We start from the raw sequence: 19,027 nt of genomic DNA on the forward strand, positions 1-19,027 counted from the left end.
TACCTGGAGAAAGAATTCATAAGGGAAAGGCAGAATAAATGTTTCATTCTTTTCTTTTTTAAACAATTGTAAAAATAATGAGTTGGTCACTTAGCATCTTCCAAAGGTAATTAATGAGGGATTTTTTTTCACTGCTGTGAACTCTTGGATCTAAACGTTAATGCTTTCAATTAATTGTGGTTATTATGCTGACTGATGCTTTAATTATCTAATATTCTGTGGGAGGCCTCTTTAAAGTTGACTCCTGAGTCCTGTTGACACACCTGCAGTTGCCCTGACAGCATCCTTACTATTTAACCTGTAAATAGAGTAAAGACACTCTAACATGATCCTGTTCAGTTCCTGTTCTGCAGCTGCAATGGGCTGTATTTCCAAAGCCATGGGTGCAAAGGGAGCACACTGCTTCTTGCTTTATTTCTAGATCATTTTAGTGAAATTTAGGAAGCCTGTTCCTTTTTTAAAAAGATAAGATCTGTCATGAATTAACATGATCCATACTGATACTTGTAATTTGAATTAGTATTTTCTGTTTTGTTTCTGTTACTCGTTTCTCCCATGCTGAAAACCCTAGTTCTCAAAGACAATGGCTTAGGTGCTTTACTCACCCTGCAACCCTAGCCATAATTGAGCAGACTGGACTGAAGACACTTCAGGTGAGTCATAATTAGACAGCTTAATTTCTTGGAAAAGGGCTCTGCCACGTTTTGATTCCTCTGTACATCCGGCTGGGTCTCAGGCTACTCGCAAGCCAGGCTCAGTCATCCCACAATGACTCCTTTAAACTTAATTGGGACATGGGGTCCCTGGATTTTAGAATAAGCTTCAGCAGGGAGGGTGGAAATCACATTCGCTTTGTGTGCTATCACCCCTGGCATGGGCGACTCCTCTACGATTGTACCGGGGATGAAAAAGCTATTTCTGGACAAAAATTGCCACCAACTAGAGATTACACCAGAAAGGGGGAAAAACATGTCACAAATGTTCCTTGTTTAGATTGAGATTGGAGGCAGGAGAGCTTTCTTTTTCATGGAGAAATATATAAATATGTCAATATTTATACATCAATAAAGAACAGAACCACAGTATAGGCTATGTTACACAGAATATGTGTATCAATCTAGAATTTATTCTCTATTCAGCAATTATCCATTAATATCTACCAGGCACTGTGTACGACTCTGGGGAGTCAAAGATTGCCAAATTTACTCACTACCTTTGGGTAAACAGAAAAGGCAGACTGTTTGAATAATAAGCCATTTAAAACACAATGATATGAGTGAAAAGGTGACTGAAGCATAGAGAAAGGGGAGAGTAATTCTAGACAGGAAAAGTTAAGAAGGTGTTAATAGAGAAGCTGGTTAATATCTCAGGTGTAGGATTTCTTTATCTCATGGGAGGGGAGGCCTGATGGAAGGTTACAAAACACCATAAGGCTAAGAACCACCACACACACAGTATCAGATGAGGAGAGCACAGCATTCTTCATGGGATAATTCAACCTGCATCTTAACAAAGTTGAAAGCAATGAATCTATGCCCCTCTTTGGTCCCCTCATGCCCCAGAACAGGAACAGAAGGTGGCATCCTGTGATGGCACAGAGGAGGCAGACAAGGTGGGGGTGGGGGCTTAACAAAAGAAAAGGAGAAAAAAGAAAGACACCAAGGAAAGGATGCAAAACTGAAAACCCAAGTCACAAAGAAGCAGTGATTTGTTTTAAGGACAGGCCTGCTGGGATCACAGAGCAGGGATAGGTTGCAGCACCTTCAAGCCTCATTTCATAGCAGGCACATTCCTCTCATGAAGCTAGGATCTCAAAGTAAACGTGTGTACAAACTGGATTATTCTGAACATCATTTTAATAAGAACATAAAACTTAGTAAAATGTAATGTTTTATGGGGAACTTGAACTTTAATCTTTTAAAAATCTATCTATTGGGGTCTTCCCTGGTGGTGCAGTGGAATGCAGGGGACACAGTTTTGATCCCTGGTCTGGGAAGATTCCACAGGCCATGAAGCAGCTAAGACCATGAGCCACAGCTACTGAGTCTGCACTCTAAAGCCTGTGAGCCACAGCTACCGAGCCTGTGCACTGCAACTACTGAGGCCCATGCACCCTAGAGTTGGTGCTCTACAACAAGAGGCTGACCCAGAGGAGACAAAATAAATCGATTTATTGGTATTCATGATGTAATACGTGAATATCATACAATAAATATCTGAAGTCTCCTCCACCTCTATTTTGATCTCCCTATCTTTGTTTCTCAGCCTTATTTGCCAAGACAATTCAAAAGATCTCTCTAATACCTGATGAGGTAGGGTTTATAGTCTGTTTACCTGCAGATATGCATTTTTCTCCCCATCTCCTGTTTGTGTATGTGCACATACCACTGATGTAAGGCAAAAAAGCAAAAACATACATTTTGTATTTCTTATCAAACAGCCCATATGACTGTCAGGGTAACTGATACCACCTTGGGCCCGTGTGGCTCCTCCTGTCCTTCCCCTGACCTCACCCAGGACTGTACTGGCCAGTAAGTCGCATCTCTGTTGTCAGGGCCTTAGTAGTTAAGAGAAGTTTTTTAATAATCATCATGACCAGGTGGCCTCCATACTCTGTTAGTCCCCAAAGACAATGCTTAAGATGTTGGCTGAGATAATCCTGGTGGCCATGAGACCAGTTATCAATTCATAAACTTGACTTAGGAAGGCACGTCCTGTTTCTGAGCACCAACCCCCATACCCTAAGTTAACTATAAAACCATCCCAGTGCCTCCTTGAAGGTGTGGGGAGCAGCTGCAAATGCTTCTGGGTCATTGTCCACCTGATCCCCATCCCACCTTGTAAGTTTGCTGTTGTTCAATCACTAAGTCATGTTGGACCCTTTTGCAACTCACTGGACTATAGCCTCTGTCCATGGGATTTCCCAGGCAAGAAACTGGAGTGGGTTGCCATTTCCCTCTCCAGGGGATCTTTATGACCCAGGCATCAAACCCATGTCTCCTGTATTGGCAGGCAGATTCTTTACCACTAAACCACCAGGGAACTTCACCCTGTAAGTCACACTGGAACAAACTTGATTATACAGAATTGCCTGCCTTGTTTATCTGTCTCAAGATGCCTTCTCAGTTCAGTGGGCACTTTTGGTTCCCTCCATACTCCAACACTGCCCATATTATGAGTTGATGTATGATACAGAGTGGATACAGTAAATATTTCAAATAAACCTTAAATAAAAAGTTCATTGGCAGCATGCCTGAGCCAAAGTTTACATATATTCTGTTGTTGTTCAGTCACTAAGTTGTGTCTGACTCTTTGTGACCCCATGAACTGCAGCATGCCAAGCTTCCCTGTCCTTCACTATCTCCCTAAGTCTGCTCAAACTCATGACCAGTGATGCCATCCAACCATATCATCCTCTGTTGCCACCTTCTCTTGCCCTCAATCTTTCCCAGCATCAGAGTCTTTCCCAGTGAATTGGCTTTTGCATCAGGTTGCCAACGTATTGGAACTTTAGCTTCAGCACCAGTATGTGCTGAAACTTTTAAAAAACACACAAAATTAGAACAGAATCAAGCATCTTTACACCAGTGTGCCCAAACTGTTTGGCCTGTGTCTCTCTGGGACAGAAGAATGGAACCTGTGACCATCTCCAAGGCCTGTATCAGAATGGCTACCAACAAGGTCAAAAGCATAGCCTTTTGCCAAGTTGTATTAATCAGAAATAAACAGTTTTCTTTCCATCTGGGGTTGATTTAACCTCTTTGCAATTTAGTTTTATTATATAAGAATAGAAATATTTACCAGCACCCAAAGTCTAGGAGGCTCTCTAATGTCAAATACGAAAAGAACTTTAAGAAATGGTTCATTCCACCTTCTTAAGTGATAAAAATTATGACCTCAGATGCTTAAGTGACTTGTTCAGGGTTGCAAACTTCAATTTACGGGCTTAGTGAAGAATATTCCAAAAAAGATTGGAATAGAATTCTCTAAAAAGACATATATATTTGTATATATTAAAGATATTTAATAACATTTCTTCTTAGGAAACATACAATAATACTGAAATAATTTCCTATTAGTCTTCTAAGGTTGATAGCTTCAAAAACACAGGTGCGAAAACTAGAGGAAAAGACACATTCTTGATTTAGTATCTTAAGTATGCTATGGCCTCAGTGCCCATGTTCTCACAAATGTGTATATTGAAATTAATCCCCGAGATGGGACCTTTGGGAAGTAATTAGGCCACAAAAAGAAAGCCCTTATATAAGTGTTCTTATTAAAAGTACCCTTTAATAAAAGAGGCCTGGAAGAGCTCCCTTGCCTCCCTCTGCCATGTAAGGATATAGCAAGAAGTTGGCAGTCTGAAACCTGGAGGAGGTTACTAGACTCGGCTATTCTGGCACCCCGATCTTGGACTCCAGCTTCCAGAACTGTGAGCAATAAATTCCTGCTGCTTATAAACTCACAGTTTTTGGTATTTTTAATATAGCTGCCCAAATGGGCTAAGAGAAACATTGATAACATGCTTTAGTAAAGGGCAGAGTTTAATAGAGGATTCAAGCATGGGAGGATAAAATTTAATTCGTATGATGTGTTTTTGTTAGTAAAAGAAGAATTCCTATATGTAGAATACTGTACCTTTTTAATTTCAGATTTCAAATTACAAGGGTTACTCTGCTGGCTGAAGAGGGATTTCTTGAATCTCTCTATAATCCTTCTTTTCAAGTTGTGGTGCAAAGCTGGAGGAAGCTGCATAAAATGAGAAAATCATTATAAGCACCTCATTAACAATGCACAGCTGACTCTCAAGAAGCATTTGTGATGGTAACAATATTCATTCAATAGGACTAAAGAAGAATTTAAAATTTTACTCCAAATAGCATGATTTGATTTTACAATTTTTCAGTCTATAATCCAGAAAAAATATTTTACTGTGCTTTCTTTCAAAAGGTTGCTTCTAATTATATTACTGTTCTTACATTTTATTGATGTTATTATTCACAGAACTAAACTACATATTAGTGCACATATAAACCAAATTTTGTAAATAACAGACTTACAAGGAAAGATGCATTCTATGAAAGAGGAAAGAGAGAAATGAATATGTATACATTAAGGCTCAGTCAGGATGAATTAGATTTTATAAGTAAGTAGTAGGAAGCCACCATTTGGGGTAGAGAAAGGAAAGTATCATGAGAAGCACTTTTTAGATTTGATAATTCCCTACTGTTAACCACCAGAAGTTTCCACTTCCCTAAGTCAAACACTACAAGGCAGTGTTGGTGCACGACCTTTCAGCTGCTGCCCACTGTGATTCTGTCAAAGGGAAGGGCAGCAGTCTTTCCTGACATGCCTTATTGTCTGCTACAGCACAGTGGGTCCTTGAAAAGTAACTTACCCTGGTTCTGGCAACTAAATTGATATGCCTCTAGTTAACTTAGAATTGCTTTACTACTCCTGAAGGCTTGAATTGAATTTCATAAAACCTTTCATGCATAAGTTAATATTCAGTCAACTTAAGATTCATATATGGGGCATCACAAGGGACAGTATCATATCTTTAAAGTTTTCATGAAGAATTAAAATTTTTGTGCAGAATGATAACTCATGCATAGTTTAACTGCAGATGACATAAGTACAGTTAAATACACATATATATTCTAATATTAAGAATGAAATGACTAATACCTATAATTTGTATGTGCCAGGCACTATTGTTACTCTTTTGTGGGCATTAGCCCACTTTTTTTCTTGACAATAAACTTACAAAGCAGGAACTATTCTATAGGTGAGTAAGTCAGACTTTATATAACACCCAAGATACTTTCCGAGTCTCCCAGCTCTACTTTTGCTTGAGAGAAAACACAACCGCCACTAGCATTACTTTAGTATAACACTTTACAAACACTTCAGATACTGTATTCCCTTATCTTATAGTCCCATGGGCTACCTGAATGATGAAACTGAGTTTAGAAGAGAGAACGATTCCCTCAACATCACAAGCCTAAAAGTGTGGTTTTTGTTTGTTTTTGTCATACCAAAGTAACAGAAGAAAAAAATTAAATCTTGCATGTTTACATAGTAGGTTTTCTCAAACATAATATATGGATTCTTTCTGAGGAAATGTATCCTCTAGTATCTCCAAAAATACATTGGCAGACCATCAGTAGTGAAAGGGTAACAGGCAGGAAGGCCAGGGGTCTCCAAATGGAGGAAATAGGCTGCAAGTGTCGGATACTTTTCTCTTAAAATTCTGTGTTGCCATGACAATACCTGGTTCCACCTGAACTTAACTTTTTTCAAACCCTGAGACTACCAATGTGTTTTTCTTATGCTTTTCTTAAGCTATGCTAATGTATTATGTATTGCTTTGGAATTTGCCTTTCTTCAAAATGGTTCCATTTAAGACTAACCTTTTTTTCTTTTCTCTCAAACCTTGGGCTGATAATAACTCAACAAACCAGTATTCATATCAATTGTTTTATGGCCAGGGGATGACACACCCCTTGCCATCCTATCTCAAAAATGCATATTGTGAGAGAGGGGCCTGGTGAAACCCCCTCAGCCTTGAGGTGTCTCTCTTATCTGATTAATAGCTCCCTAACAGACATAAGGCACCTGGCTAAAAACTAGCAGGGGGCACTCTTTCTGCCCCCTTCTGATGTCTATGTCAGAAGCTTTCTCCATCTCTTTTATACTTTAATAAAACTTTATTACAGAAAAGCTCTGAGCGACCAAGCCTCGTCACTTGCCCTGGATTGAACTCCTCTCTTCTGGAGGCCAAGAATCCTGGCGTCTTTCACAGCTCAGCAACAACCTTTCATCTTGGGGGCTCATCTGGGGTCTTCAGCACAAGGTAAGAACACTCGGAGCTCTGGCCTCTCTGCTTTCTCAGTATACACATTTTCTGCTTTACTTTACTAACTCTATGGTGTGCTTGTGTGTTTTATTGCTTAAAAGAGACACATGTGTGACCCAAGGGCTGTGTTCTAATCTGTGGTTCTGAGGTGACCTCATGCAGCTTATGGCAGAAACCCTTTTGGGGGATTATACCGACCTGCTAATGTCAAGATGCACTCAATGTCTCCTTTGGGGAATGGCCAGAGATGGACTGAACTCTCCCTTCTCGGTCAAGCTTTCTGGTCTCTTTGACCATTTCATAACTTCCTGGGAATTAGAACCACTAATCTAATCTGTTGGATCATAGACTTTCAAGGGATTTGTATCTATACTGTTACTGTGCACTGTTATTTAGGTCCCAAACTTAGACTGTTAGTCAGCAAGTGACTAGCCTGGCTAGAAGTCAAAAGCTAGATGGAGTTCTAGCTCCAAGAGCATCTCTCAGGTTAAAGGTTACTCAGATAGGAAGTACAGCAGGCTTCTTCCTTTGGTAACACTAGGTCTCACTGGACCAGAGGAGGCTCTCAGTGACTTTTTTCCCCAACTCCTTAGATATTCTTTCTGTGGAATCTGTGGGAATACTGGTGTGGTGATGCCTGGCAGGAACATATTGGTTTTACATTTGCACTGGTCTTACTGTAGTCAGGAATATACTCAGGGTTGTGCACAGGCATTCAGGAGACAAATGTTTCCCCCAGCGGTCTTAGCTTGGGAGACATTCTGGAAGGTTACACTGATAGCACCCCAGGTGCCATCAGAAGCAAGCAAGGATTTAATGGTGAGGAGCTTGACATTAGTCTGGGATGCCAGCAGGTCTACCCCTGGTGCATCTCCACCCTGCCTCGGTAGTAGAGCTGAGAGGGATGAATAAGGTGTCTGCATCAGTAAGGGACAGACTACGTCTGATCAGGGAAGGAAAACTTCAGTGTAAAGTCTGTTTACACACCCATCTAGAGCAGGGAGGGATGCCTCTGGTAGAAAGATGGCGCTGGTCACTTTTTTCCCCTCTTACAGATGGGTGCTAACAATTCCAGCCTCACTCCTTTGAGCTGTATCCTGAAAAACTGGGATAGATTTGATTCCCAGAGCTTAAAGAAAACATGACTGATCTTCCTATGTGATAATGCATGGTCACAGTATTCACTGGATGATGGCAAATGGTGGCTGGTTGGAGGGTTTCTTAGTTAGAAAACAAGGGAAATGAGTAGAAGTAGCATATGTGTTGCTTTTTTTCTCTCCACAAGACATGCGGGACTTATGTCCTAAGGGTATAGATTTGGGCATGAAAACTTCCAACTCCCTCCTGTCCTCCTACTTTGCCTCCATACCTGGGGCTCCAAACTGAGCAAACTGGAAGTCAGGGAACTCCCCTAGGAAAGCTTGCCTTGGTCTCAGTAAAAACCCAAATTGAGATTCAAACTGCCCAAGTACAGGTCTAAACAACCCTTGTCTCAGTACAACCTCAGACTACTCTGGTTTCAATACAAACTCAGACAATCAAAGTAAGAGAAGCTCAGACAGCCAAAACTAAGGGTGAAATACAGGATGAGATGTAGGACAGGAGACAAAGAGATAGAGAAAAGCAGGTTTCTCCAACCTAGCTCTAGGATCATATGCACTGAACAACCAGAGAGGCTGAGGAACAATCTCACAAGCTGTTGCCTCTTCATGAAGCACCCACCAGAAGAAATAATCAATCTATGAGAGTTAATAGCTCTTTTCTTATCAAGAAATACAAAGAATCAAGGAAGATCTGGGAGACTATTTAGATGACCCAGAAAAATATATTAGAGCCTTTAAGGGTACTACTCTGTTTTATGACCTTACTTGGAGAGATGTAATGTATATCTTGGGACAAATACTAACTCCTGACTCAAAAACTTGAGTTTTGGGGAAAGCTATTGTCTATGGAGATGAATGACTTGGTAATGAATCAGTAGGCAAGAGGGAGGATGAGAAAGCCATTCTCCCCACTGTGAATTAGGTGGTCCCAACTATAGAACAAGACTAGGAAAATAACACAGCTAAAGGAAGATGGGATCAGAGTAATTTTGTCAGATGTATTCTTGAAGGACTCGAGCAAGCACATGTTAAGACTTTAAACTATGCCAAACTGGCAAACATAGAACAGGAAGAGAAGGAAGCTCCTGGTAAATTCCTAGACAGACTGAGAGAAGCCCTTCACAGATTCACTGAGATTGATCCCAAAAGTGAAGAGGAAAGAGTGATCTTAAAAGACAGATTTCTCAATCAGCTCCAGATATCTGCTGTAAGCTATTAAAACAGGCATATGAACCAAATCAGTCTTTAGATAATCTGTTGCAACTGGCTCAGTCTATTATGGTAGGGAATATGAGGAAAAGAAAGAAAGGCAGAGAAAGGCAAAGGAACAGGCAGAAGCCCTTGTAACAGCTGTCAGAATCATTCTTAAAACAGCCTGAGAAAAATGCCCAGAGGGACCCAGGTGAAAAAGGATGGACTTGCTATTACTCGGGAAAGGAGGGGCACCTCAAGTGGGATTGCCCTCAGGCATCTAAGCCGCCACAGGCTCCATTTCCTGTCTGCAAGGGACCACACTGGAGGAAAGACTGCCCCCACAGGTGTAGGTTTCAGGGGTCAGACTCTCAAGACAATCAGGACTGAAGGTGCCTGGAGGTCCCCACAGAAGTTCCCATCCTAATTACACCCGAGGAACCCCGGGTATTCATAACTGGGGGGGGGGGGAATTCGTTGATTGCCTTTTGGACCCTGGAGCAACCTACTCTGTGCTTACTGAAGCCCCTGGCCCACTTTCTCCCCAATCCACTTCTGTAATGGGACTGTCTGGACCAGCCAAAAGGTATTATTTCAGTCATCCCCTAAGCTGCAACTGGGACTCTGTGCTATTTTTCACATGAGTTTCTGATTATGCCAGAGCCTCCTTCACCCCTTTTGGGGAGGGATTATACTGAGCGAAGTCCATGCTTCTGTTTTCATAAATATGAAGCCCTCCTTTTCTCTCCCTTTAATTGAACAAAACATAAATCCTAGAGTGTGGATTGATGGAAAATCTGTGGGTCAAGCACAAAATGCTATTACTGTAGTTGTCAAGCTCAAAGACCCGCATTTATTTCCACATAAAAAGCAGTATCTTCTGAAACCTAAGGTTAAGGAAGGGTTAATCATTGAGAATTTAAAGGAGCAGGGGCTATTAATTCCCTGTAACAGTCTGTTCAACACTCCTATTTTTGGTATAAAGAAATCAAATGGTAAATGAAGACCAGTCAAGATTTATGAATAATAAATAAGGCTGTGGTTCCTTAACACCCCATGGTGCCTAATCCTTATACTCTATTGTCTGAAATTCCTGAATGAGCCAAATATTTCTCAGTAATTGATTTATTTATTTATTTATTTTTAATTAGTTGGAGGCTAATTACTTTACATCATTACAGTAGTTTTTGTTATACATTGAAATGAATTAACCATGGATTTACATGTATTCCCCATCCCAGTCCCCCCTCCCACCTCCCTCTCCACCCGATCCCTCTGGGTCTTCCCAGTGCACCAGGCCCGAGCACTTGTCTCATGTACCCAACCTGGGCAGGTTATCTGTTTCACCCTAGATAATATACATGTTTCAGTGCTGTTCTTTTGAAACATCCCACCCTCGCCTTCTCCCAGAGTCCACAAGTCTGTTCTATACATCTGAGTCTCTTTTTCTGTTTTGCATATAGGGTTATCGTTATCATCTTTCTAAAGTCCATATATATGTGTTAGTATACTGTAATGGTCTTTATCTTTCTGGCTTACTTCGCTCTGTATAATCGGCTCCAGTTTCATCCATCTCATTAGAACTGATTCAAATGAATTCTTTTTAATGGCTGAGTAATATTCCATGGTGTATATGTACCACAGCTTCCTCATCCATTCGTCTGCTGATGGGCATCTGGGTTGCTTCCATGTCCTGGCTATTATAAACAGTGCTGTGATGAACATTGGGGTGCACGTGTCTCAGATCTGGTTTCCTTGGTGTGTATGCCCAGAAGTGGGATTGCTGGGTCATATGGCAGTTCTATTTCCAGCTTTTTAAGAAATCTCCACACTGTTTTCCATAGTGGCTGTACTAATTTGCATTCCCACCAACAATGTAAGAGGGTTCCCTTTTCTCCACACCCTCTCCAGCATTTATTGCTTGTAGACTTTTGGATAGCAGCCATCCTGACTGGCGTGTAATGGTACCTCATTGTGGTTTTGATTTGCATTTCTCTGATAATGAGTGATGTTGAGCATCTTTTCATGTGTTTGTTAGCCATCTGTATGTCTTCCTTGGAGAAATGTCTGTTGAGTTCTTTGGCCCATTTTTTGATTGGGTCATTTATTTTTCTGGAGTTGAGCTGGAGGAGTTGCTTGTATATTTTTGAGATTAATCCTTTGTCTGTTGCTTCGTTTGCTATTATTTTCTCCCAAGCTGAGGGCTGTCTTTTCACCTTGCTTATAATTTCCTTTGTTGTGCAAAAGCTTTTAAGTTTCATTAGGTCCCATTTGTTTATTTTTGCTTTTATTTCTGAAATTCTGGGATGTGGGTCATAGAGGATCCTGCTGTGATTTATGTCGGAGAGTGTTTTGCCTATGTTCTCTTCTAAGAGTTTTATAGTTTCTGGTCTTACATTTAGATCTTTAATCCATTTTGAGTTTATTTTTGTGTATGGTGTTAGAAAGTGTTCTAGTTTCATTCTTTTACAGGTGGTTGACCAGTTTTCCCAGCACCACTTGTTAAAGAGGTTATCTTTTTTCCATTGTATATCCTTGCCTCCTTTGTCGAAGATAAGGTGACCATAGGTTCGTGGATTTATCTCTGGGCTTTCTATTCTGTTCCATTGATCTATATTTCTGTCTTTGTGCCAGTACCATACTGTCTTGATGACTGTGGCTTTGTAGTATAGTCTGAAGTCAGGCAGATTGATTCCTCCAGTTCCATTCTTCTTTCTCAGGATTACTTTGGCTATTCGAGGTTTTTTGTATTTCCATACAAATTGTGAAATTATTTGTTCTAGTTCTGTGAAAAATACCGCTGGTAGTTTGATAGGGATTGCATTGAATCTATAGATTACTTTGGGTAGTATAGCCATTTTGACAATATTGATTCTTCCAATCCATGAACACGGTATATTTCTCCATCTGTTTGTGTCCTCTTTGATTTCTTTCATCAGTGTTTTATAGTTTTCTATGTATAGGTCTTTTGTTTCTTTAGGTAGATATACTCCTAAGTATTTTATTCTTTTTGTTGCAATGGTGAATGGTATTGTTTCCTTAATTTCTCTTTCTGTTTTCTCATTGTTAGTGTATAGGAATGCAAGAGATTTCTGTGTGTTAATTTTATATCCTGCAACTTGACTGTATTCGTTGATTAGCTCTAGTAATTTTCTGGTAGAGTCTTTAGGGTTTTCTATGTAGAGGATCATGTCATCTGCAAACAGGGAGAGTTTCACTTCTTCTTTTCCTATCTGGATTCCTTTTACTTCTTTTTCTGCCCTGGTTGCTGTGGCCAACACTTCCAAAACTATGTTGAATAGAAGTGGTGAGAGTGGGCACCCTTGTCTTGTTTCTGATTTTAGGGGAAATGCTTTCAATTTTTCACCATTGAGGGTGATGCTTGCTGTGGGTTTGTCATATATAGCTTTTATTATGTTGAGGTATGTTCCTTCTATTCCTGCTTTCTGGAGAGTTTTAACCATAAATGGATGTTGAATTTTGTCAAAGGCTTTCTCTGCATCTATTGAGATAATCATATGGTTTTTATCTTTCAATTTGTTAATGTGGTGTATTACATTGATTGATTTGTGGATATTAAAGAATCCTTGCATTCCTGGGATAAAGCCCACTTGGTCATGATGAATGATTTTTTTAATATGTTGTTGGATTCTGTTTGCTAGAATTTTGTTAAGGATTTTTGCATCTATGTTCATCAGTGATATTGGCCTGTAGTTTTCTTTTTCTGTGGCATCTTTGTCTGGTTTTGGAATTAGGGTGATGGTGGCCTCAAAGAATGAGTTTGGAAGTTTACCTTCTTCTGCAATTTTCTGGAAGAGTTTGAGTAAGATAGGTGTTAGCTCTTCTCTAAATTTTTGGTAGAATTCAGCTGTGAAGCCATCTGGTCCTGGGCTTTTGTTTGCTGGAAGATTTCTGATTACAGTTTCGATTTCCTTGCTTGTGATCGTTTTATTAAGATCTTCTATTTCTTCCTGGTTCAGTTTTGGAAAGATACTTCTCTAAGAACTTGTCCATTTCTTCCAAGTTGTCCATTTTATTGGCATAGAGCTGCTGGTAGTAGTCTCTTATGATCCTTTGTATTTCAGTGTTGTCTGTTGTGATCTCTCCATTTTCATTTCTAATTTTGTTAATTTGGTTCTTCTCCCTTTGTTTCTTAATAAGTCTTGCTAATGGTTTGTCAATTTTGTTAATTTTTTCAAAAAACCAGCTTTTAGCTTTGTTAATTTTTGCTATGATCTCTTTAGTTTCTTTTGCATTTATTTCTGCCCTAATTTTTAAGATTTCTTTCCTTCTACTAACCCTGGGGTTCTTCATTTCTTCTTCCTCTAGTTGCTTTAGGTGTAGAGTTAGGTTATTTATTTGACTTTTTTCTTGTTTCTTGAGGTAGGCCTGTAATGCTATGAATCTTCCCCTTAGCACTGCTTTTACAGTGTCCCATAGGTTTTGGGTTGTTGTGTTATCATTTTCATTCATTTCTATGCATATTTTGATTTCTTTTTTGATTTCTTCTATGATTTGTTGGTTATTCAGAAGCGTGTTGTTTAGCCTCCATATGTTTGAATTTTTAAGAATTTTTTTCCTGTAATTGAGATCTAATCTTACTGCACTGTGGTCAGAAAAGATGACTGGAATGATTTGAATCTTTTTGAATTTACCAAGACTAGATTTATGGCCCAGGATGTGATCTATTCTGGAGAAGGTTCCGTGTGCACTTGAGAAAAAGGTGAAGTTGATTGTTATGGGGTGAAACGTCCTATAGATGTCAATTAGGTCTAGCTGGTCCATTGTGTCCGTTAAAGTTTGTGTTTCCTTGTTCATTTTCTGTTTAGTTGATCTATCCATAGTTGTGAGTGGGGTATTAAAGTCCCCTACTATTACTGTGTTACTATTAATTTCCTCTTTCATACTCGTTAGCGTTTGCCTTACATATTGCGGTGCTCCTATGTTGGGTGCATATATATTTATAATTGTTATATCTTCTTCTTGGATTGATCCTTTGATCATTATGTAGTGTCCATCTTTGTCTCTTTTCACAGACTTAATTTGAAAGTCTATTTTATCTGATATGAGTATTGCGACTCCTGCTTTCTTTTGGTCTCCGTTTGCGTGGAATATTTTTTTCCAGCCCTTCACTTTTAGTCTGTATGTGTCCCTTGCTTTGAGGTGGGTCTCTTGTAGACAGCATATATAGGGGTCTTGCTTTTGTATCCATTCAGCCAGCCTTTGTCTTTTGGTTGGGGCATTCAACCCATTTACATTTAAGGTAATTATTGATAGGTATGGTCCCGTTGCCATTTATTTTGTTGTTTGGGGTTCACTTTTATACCACCTTTCTGCGTTTCCTGTCTAGAGAAGATCCTTTAGTATTTGTTGAAGAGCTGGTTTGGTGGTGGTGAATTCTCTCAGCTTTTGCTTGTCTGTAAAGCTTTTGAGTTCTCCTTCATATCTGAATGAGATCCTTGCTGGGTAGAGTAATCTAGGTTGTAGGTTATTCTCTTTCATTACTTTAAGTATGTCCTGCCATTCCCTTCTGGCCTGAAGGGTTTCTATTGATAGATCAGCTGTTATCCTTATGGGAATCCCTTTGTGTGTTATTTGTTGTTTCTCCCTTGCTGCTTTTAATATTTGTTCTTTGTGTTTGATCTTTGTTAATTTGATTAATATGTGTCTTGGGGTGTTTCGCCTTGGGTTTATCCTGTTTGGGACTCTCTGGGTTTCTTGAACTTGGTTGGCTATTTCCTTCCCCATTTTAGGGAAGTTTTCAGCTATTATCTCCTCGAGTATCTTCTCATGGTCTTTCTTTTTGTCTTCTTCTTCTGGGACTCCTATGATTCGAATGTTGGGGCGTTTCACATAGTCCCAGAGGTCCCTGAGGTTGTCCTCATTTTTTTTGATTCTTTTTTCCTCTCTGCTTCATTTGTTTCCACCATTTTATCTTCTAACTCACTTATCCTATCTTCTGTCTCTGTTATTCTACTCATGGTTCCCTCCAGAGTGTTTTTGATCTCATTTATTTCATTATTAATTTTTAATTGATTTTTTTTTTATTTCTTCTAGGCCCTTGTTAAACATTTCTTGCATCTTCTCAATCTTTGTCTACAGGCTATTTATTTGTAACTCCATTTTGTTTTCAAGATTTTGGATCATTTTTATTATCATTATTCTAAATTCTTTTTCAGGTAGATTCCCTATTTCCTCCTCTTTTGTTTGACTTGGTGGGCTTTTTTCATGTTCCTTTAGCTGTTGGGTATTTCTCTGCCTTTTCATCTTGTTTAGATTGCTGTGTCTGGAGTGGGCTTTCTGTATTCTTGTGGTTTGAGGTTCCTTTTTATTGTGGAGGTTACACCCAGTGGGTGGGGTTGGACGATTGGTTTGTCAAGGTTTCCTGGTTAGGGAAGCTTGTGTCAGCGTTCTGGTGCGTGGAGTTGGATTTCTTCTCTCTGGAGTGCAATGGAGTGTCCAGTAATGAGCTTTGCGATGGGTCTCTGTGTTAGGTGTGACTTTGGAGAGCCTGTATGTTGACACTCAGGTCTATGTTCCTGCGTTGCTAAAGAATTTGCGTGGTATATCTTGTACTGGAGCTTATTGGCTCTTGGGTGGTGGTTGGTTTTGGTGTAGGTATGGAAGCTTTTGGATGGTCTCTTATTCCTTAATGTTCCGTGTAGTCAGGAGTTTTCTGGTTTTCTCAGGATTTGGGCTCAAGTCTCCTGCCTCTGGATTTCAGTTTTATTCTTCTAATAGTCTCAAGGCTTCTCCAACTATACAGTACTGATAATAAAACTTCTAGGTTAATGGTGAAAAGATTCTCCACCGTGAGAGACAACCAGAGAGGTTAACAGAGTTACATGAAGAATAGGAGAGGGAGGAAGGAGATAGAGGTGAGCAGGAGGAGAAAAAGGGGACTCAAGAGGAGAGAGACAGATCTACGCAGTTATCTGTTCCCAAAGTGTTCTCCGTAGCCCAGACACCCACAAAGATTCACAGAGTTGGATTGGGAAGAAAAGGGGAATGGAGGAAATAGAGGTGTTATGAGGGAGAATAACAAAGATTGAAAATCTAGTGTAGAGGTTAGACTCTTTGAAATGCAATATTTAAAAACAAAAACACACAAAAAAATTTAGAACTGTATATGAAGTTCAGTTTAAAAATAGGGTTTCTCTCTCTCTCTTTTTTTTTTTTGTGGCAAGGTTATAGTGAAATGAAAATGAAAGTTAAGGAATAATAGAGGAGTATTAGAGGACTCTAAAAGGAAATAGGAGAGAAAAACAAGAAAAAGAAAAAAAAAATTTTTTTTTCCCAAATAAAAAAATCGTAAAAATATATGAAAATGAAAGTTGAGGAGTAATGGGGGAGTAATAGGGAATTATAAAAGAAAATGAAAGAGAAAAAATAAAAAATTTAAAAAAAAAAGGGAAAGAAAAAAAAATTTTTTTTAATTAAAAAAAAAATGTACATATATATCTAGGAATTTCTCTGAGGTTGTTGCGGTCAGCGTAGGTTCAGTTCAATTTCAGATAGCTCCTCTTTCCAGCTTACACTTCTCGATATCTGTAGGCCCCTTCCTGTGTAGTCGGTGTTACCTTCAGGGATTTTAATATGTTGCACCGGTCCTTTCTGAAGCAGTTCCCTTTGTTTATTTGACTTCTGTTTGCTGTCTCTTTGGTGTCTAATTTCCGCCCTGACACAGGCGGGCGGAGGTGATCTCTTATTTAGGTTCGCTAGTTCAGTTCAGTCCTGCTACGGGGAGGGCGGGGCGCTGCAGACAGATACAGCTCTGTGTGGATAGCGCTCACCGTGTTCCGGCCACACTGGGTTTGCCCCGCTCACGGGTGTCTGTGCTTTCGCCGTCTACACTGCTCAGGCTCCCGGCTGCTCTATATGGAGCGGGCCCTGCGTTGAGTGCGGTTCCAGCCTTCGGGTACTCCACAAAAGCGCAGATTCGGTTGCTCCTGCGTTTTGTGCCTTCCCCGGCCTGAGCGGTTCAGGCAGCCAGAGGCTTGGGCGTACTCTCCCGGGTGCAGCACGCCTTCTCCCTCCGCGGCGAGCAGCCCAGGCAGCCAGAGGCTTGGGCGCCCTCTCTCCCCGGGTACGGCGCGCTTTTTCCCTCCGCGGCCCCAGCACGCACCGCCAGTCGGGTCTCAGGAAGTCTTTAGCTAGAACCCGCAGGCCTGTTTGCAGTGTGGGAGGGGGTGGCTTCTCAGGGGCTGAGTTTGCCCTTTTCCCCTCCCCCCTGCCTCCTACCTCCAGCGGGGATGGGCCGGCTCTTCTCTGGAGATTCTCAGTCCCTCTGTTTTGCGAACCGCCGGCAGTGTGTTCGGGCCGGTTAATTTTGATCCTTGCTATCCCACAGTTTAAAAAAGCTCCCTCCGATTGCTCTCAGGGTCTTCAGGCCGGACCTCACCCTAAGCAATGCCGCCCGCTCCTCTCCATTCCGCCCCGCTTGTTGCTGGCGGGTACGGGCGTCTGGGGTACTTTTCTGCTGGGAGTTGCTTCTAGGCACGTAATCTGTGGGCCTTGTTCAACTTTTCCTCCCAGTTAGAATGCAGAAAACTTCCCCCAGTCCCGCCAGTGAGAGGGTTTCCTGGTGATTGGAAACTTCCTCTATTAAGACTCCCTTCCCGGGACGGGTCTCCATCCGTAGCTCTTTTGACTCCCTTATTATCGTTTATATTTTTTTGTCCTACCTCCCTTCGAAGACAATGGGCTGCTTTTCTGGGCGCCTGATGTCCTCTGCTAGCGATCAGAAGTTGTTTTGTGAAATTTGGTCAGCATTCAAATGTTCTTTCGATGAATTTGTAGGAGAGAAAGTGGTCTCTCCGTCCTATTCCTCCGCCATCTTGGCTCCTCACTTCAGTAATTGATTTAAAAGATGCCTTCTATTCTGTGTCTTTGGTGGAGGAAAGTAAATTTCTATTTGCCTTTGAAAACCCCACGTAGCTAGTTTCTCAGTTAACCTGGACAGTTGTGCCCCAGGGACTTCGTGACGGCCCCCACCTATTTGGGCAAAGTTTTCCATGGGATCTACAAAATTTTAATAGCTCCAAGGCAGGGGTGCTACAGTATGAAGATGATATTCTGCTCTGTGCTGAAACAGAGGAAGCTTGCTCACAAGCCTCAGAAGATTTCTTAAACTTTCTAGCAGGCTGCAGTTACAAGGCATCAAGGGAAAAGGCTCAGCTTTGTCAACAATCTGTTAGACCTCTGATCCTAATCATATCAGAGGGGACTAGGGCCATAGGCCCCAAGAGAGCTAAACCTATACTAAACCATCCTCTACCTATAACTTTAAGACAATTGAGAGGATTTTTAGGAATCACAGCCTTCTGCCACATTTGGATTCCAGGTTACGAGGACTTGCCTGGCTTTATATAAACTTTTAACTGAGACTCAGCAGGCCCAAACAAGCTGGCTTGGTCCCCAAAGACTCAAAAGGCTTTTAAGACTCTTCAAACTGCTCTCCTGCAAGCTCCCACTTTGAACTTGCCCACAGGGTTAGAATTTCATTTGTCATTGAAAGAAAAGGTATGGCCTTGGGAGTTTTGATACAACCCTGAGAGCCTCACCAACAATCTATAGCTTATCTGAGCAAAGAATTAGATGCAATCTCTCGTGGGTGGCCACACCTTCTAAGAGTAATTGCAGCAACGGCTTTATTAACACCTGAAGCCCTCAAAATAATTAATGGACGAAATCTTACTGTCCTGACTTCTCATGATGTGAGTGGAACCTTAAACTCCAAGGTTAGTACTTGGATAATAGACAGTGGGATCCTTAAATATCAGTCATTGCTGTTAGAAGGACCAATAACTAAGCTTAAAGTTTGGGGAAATTTAAATCCTGCCACTTTACTTCCTGAGAAGGAAAATAAAATACC

General features: G+C 40.7%; 1 protein-coding gene across 1 annotated transcript in view; it reads right to left on the reverse strand.

The window, feature by feature from the left end:
- Positions 1-4,527: 4,527 nt before the first annotated feature.
- The window catches only part of NEK10 (NIMA related kinase 10), a 250,358-nt gene continuing 235,858 nt past the window's right edge, over positions 4,528-19,027 (reverse strand). Inside the window, exon 33 of the mRNA XM_070456150.1 lies at positions 4,528-4,749. Within this exon, the coding sequence (XP_070312251.1) occupies positions 4,528-4,749 (222 nt within the window). The remainder of the gene's footprint in view (positions 4,750-19,027) is intronic.

The sequence above is a fragment of the Odocoileus virginianus genome, chromosome 26 (genome assembly GCF_023699985.2).
Source record: "Odocoileus virginianus isolate 20LAN1187 ecotype Illinois chromosome 26, Ovbor_1.2, whole genome shotgun sequence".
Lineage (NCBI taxonomy): Eukaryota > Metazoa > Chordata > Mammalia > Artiodactyla > Cervidae > Odocoileus > Odocoileus virginianus.